Source organism: Oratosquilla oratoria, unplaced genomic scaffold, assembly GCF_046742065.1.
Source record: "Oratosquilla oratoria isolate Oo_2021 unplaced genomic scaffold, ASM4674206v1 SCAFFOLD54, whole genome shotgun sequence".
In the NCBI taxonomy this organism is placed as follows: domain Eukaryota; kingdom Metazoa; phylum Arthropoda; class Malacostraca; order Stomatopoda; family Squillidae; genus Oratosquilla; species Oratosquilla oratoria.
Window position 1 is genome coordinate 993,165 of NW_027467718.1, and position 3,688 is coordinate 996,852.

Below are 3,688 nucleotides of genomic sequence, written 5' to 3' on the forward strand. Positions count from 1 at the left end.
ATATGTATATATTTATGTATATATATATGTATGTATATATATATATATATATGTATATACCTATTTATGTATATATATATATATATGTATATATATATGTATATATATGTATATATATATATATATATATATATACAGTATATATACATACATATACATATATATATACATATATATATACATGTATATACATATGTATATTATGTATATATATATATAATATATATGCATATATATACATATATGTATATATATGTATATACCTGTATATGTATATGTATATATGTATATGTATATAAGTATATATGTATATAATTAAATTTGACCGCTGCTTGTGCAAGAATAAGCTTCTTGTTAAAGGATTCAAACTTTATAATAGTGCTTCTTTTTTCTTCATTTGATTACAGAAATAGAGACAAGTGTGCTGCAGCAATAAGGGATATAGCACAGAAAATAAGCAGGAGTGTTAATGATGTAAAAAAGAAATTGGACTCCCTCAGAAACCAACATCGGCGAGAATTGAGGCTAATGTGCACATCGAAGAAATCAGGAGCTGGGTCATATGAAATTCATACACCCAAGTTGTGGTGCTTTGACATATTGTCATTCCTGAACGATGGTGATTCTGTGCAGCCAGCTGTGTCAAATATGTCAAGCACCGCGAGCAATCAGACTACAGAAACAGTATCCGAGGATGTTTCTGATTCGGAGGTACGTATGTACTTACTATTCTCTCTCTCTCTCTCTCTCTCTCTCTCTCTCTCTCTCTCTCTAAGTATATAACTTATCCAACAATTACTTTCAGACAGCCTGTATAGGTATATTACAAAATCAGCCAGTTTTACCATGTAAAATAGGTGTCTTGAGAGGGAGACTGCAATGGTTCACGTTAAACAAGCATTTCATAGTCCCATTCTTTTAATGTGTATTCAGTGTCTGTGAATTAATTCTTATCATAAGGCACCAAATCACAGTATGAACAATAGTCCCATCAACAGTAATTCCTGATATATAATTCGTATGTAAATGTGATAGAGGGAGTGTTGATAGCAAAAGTGATGGTGGACAACGAGGGGATGAGGGAAAAGTATGACAGGGCATAGAGGCCAAGGTGGTGAGTGCGGGGAAGGAGGATTATCTGAGGGAATGGGGAGGGGCACCTACACAATTATACATTTGCCATTCTATACTGCCATTGCACAGCACCCTCTGCATTGAAGTAGTTCATGTACTGGGTACGGATATTGTTGCCAATAGTGGTAGATCCCGAACCACATCGTTGCAACTCCAACAACTGCGGTGCTACGCGCCAGTCACCAGGAATTATTGTTCCCCTACGAAAATCCTCCGAGTCCACAGCTCGCTGAGGTGTATATTGGCTACCAAAATCCCGTCTGAGGTAGTTATGCAGTGCCGTGCATGCAAGGACAACTTTTTCAATTTTCCCAGGGGATAGACTAATTGGCGATAAAAACACCCTAAACCTATTAGTGAGAATGCCAAATGCATTCTCAACAGTGCGCCTAGCCTTGGAAAGTCTATAAGAAAAAATTATTTCCTCTCGTGTTTGGTTTTGGTGTGGAAAGGGTTTCATTATATGCCTCTGCAGTTGGAAAGCATCGTCTGCCACAAATACCTAAGGCAAGATTCTGTCACTCCCCGGAACATGTTGTTTGTCCGTTGGTAGGCCTGTATGCACTGTTGTTTGCAATACGATGGCAGAGATCACTGTTGTTCCACACTCCATCTGAAACTCTCCCATTTGCACCAATGTCTACATAGATAAATTCCAGATTAGCATCACATACTGCAAGTAAGACGATGCTGTGGGTACCCTTATAGTTGAAAAAATACGACCCGCTGTCTTGTGGAGGCCTTATCGATATATGTTTCCCGTCTATGGCTCCTAGACAGTTGGGGAAGTTCCATCTTGTAAAAAATCCTTGTGCCACACGCATCCATTCTTCCGGGGTTGTAGGTACCTGCAAGTATACCAGTAACAATGAAATGAAATGAATCCTTTCCTCCTTCACCGTCTCTTTTTACAGCTCCTTCTCCTCCTCCTGCTCTCCCGACAGCTGAATGTATGTGTATGTGTGTATTTACTTGGTCTTTGGATCACGTGTTGGACTCGTGATCAACAGCTATTTCCCTCCTGGAAGAGAGCTCAGAGCTTGTAGGTCCGATCTATGGGTAATGCTATGACCTTGCACACACACACACACCCAACTCCCCGCCCACGAGAGTCAGAGTAACGACCCGAAGCGCAGCGGTACCGAAATAATTTCGGCCCTGGGCAGAATTCGAACCAGGAACTCCAGGCCACTATCGTGGCAGTTCAGTGCTCTACCAACTGCGCCACCGAGTCGTGTGTGTGTGTGTGTGTGTGTGTGTGTGTGTGTGTGTGTGTGTGTGTGTGTGTGTGTGTGTGTGTGTGTGTGTGTGTGTGTGTGTGTGTCTCATTAAGTCCTATTATTTTTACCATTGGTTGCTACTACTACTAATACTACTACTACTACTCCTACAGATGTGCTTATATAGGTCAAGGCAGCGAGATCACTATGTCAAGGTGACACATATACTCATGCTTCACTTTTATTTAACAGATTTATACTGATCCCCTTCTCCTGGAGCTACAGGATTCTCCCAGAGCTTCGACAGCACCCACTTCTTGCAGTCGTACGGACAATACCTGTATACGCGAACAGTCTCCTGTGTCATCCGCTAGGAAAAGACCCACCAAGAAGGCTCGGGTATCGGACGACACAGATAAAGTTATAGAATAAGCTCTCCAACAACTGTATGCATTGCCATCTACACACGACTGCGAAGATTTTGGTAATGTTGTCGCAAACGGTCTACGACAGATGCATGGCGACAATAAAATATATGCCGAAAATCTAATTCAAATATGTTTGGGTAAACTCGGTAAACTAACATCGTCGACAAAGTTGACCGAATAAGGTGAAACATGTCAGGGGTGGAGCAGGTTAGTAGGTACGACTGGATTAAAATGTGCACCGAATAGGAAAGAAATTAGTAAGTGGTACATGCAAGTTGTATAAATAAAGATTCTTTGATAATTTGGTAAAGGTGCAATATGTACTAGATAATTAGTTGTATTATATATGATATTATTACATAGGATATGTATTATATTTTCAGGGTTTACGTTATGTTGCACTTTTCATAGACAAGTACAGGTATTTAATATGAAGTGATATATTACCCTAAATAGTACAGTATGTCTGTGATTCGCACGGTGGTGTTTTGTGTATAGGGTTCATTTGGGAGAGTGGAACCTCATGGTACGAGTATGGTATAGTTTATGGCTCAATGTATACATGAATTTCTCACAATTTCATTAGTAGGATCTCATTACTATCTACATAGCTTACCTTCATGTAATCATCCTTCAGAGCTTCATATATAGCATCACAGGTTTCTGGTATGATGATGGACAGACTCTGCTTGGATATCCTCGTATTGTATTGAAGGGATGTGTAGCAACATCCAGCAGCCAGGTATCTGAGAGTTGCCTCTACACGTGCTGCTGGTGTAATGCTTTGCCTCATATTTGTCTGTTGCCTCTGAATGTGGCTCTCCACTTTCGATACAAAGTTTCATTTTCCTCCTGCAATTCACGCAGGATTGTTACAGAGCTACCCATTCTTTCACGTCTCTGCAA

General features: G+C 39.9%; 1 protein-coding gene across 1 annotated transcript; it reads left to right on the plus strand.

The window, feature by feature from the left end:
- Nucleotides 1–519: 519 nt before the first annotated feature.
- Nucleotides 520–2,919, plus strand: LOC143023672 (uncharacterized). Its single transcript, XM_076182276.1, has 2 exons — nucleotides 520–711; nucleotides 2,607–2,919. Exons 1-2 carry the CDS (start codon nucleotides 529–531, stop codon nucleotides 2,784–2,786), a joined length of 363 nt encoding a protein of 120 aa, XP_076038391.1. The 5' UTR covers nucleotides 520–528; the 3' UTR covers nucleotides 2,787–2,919.
- Nucleotides 2,920–3,688: the final 769 nt, after the last annotated feature.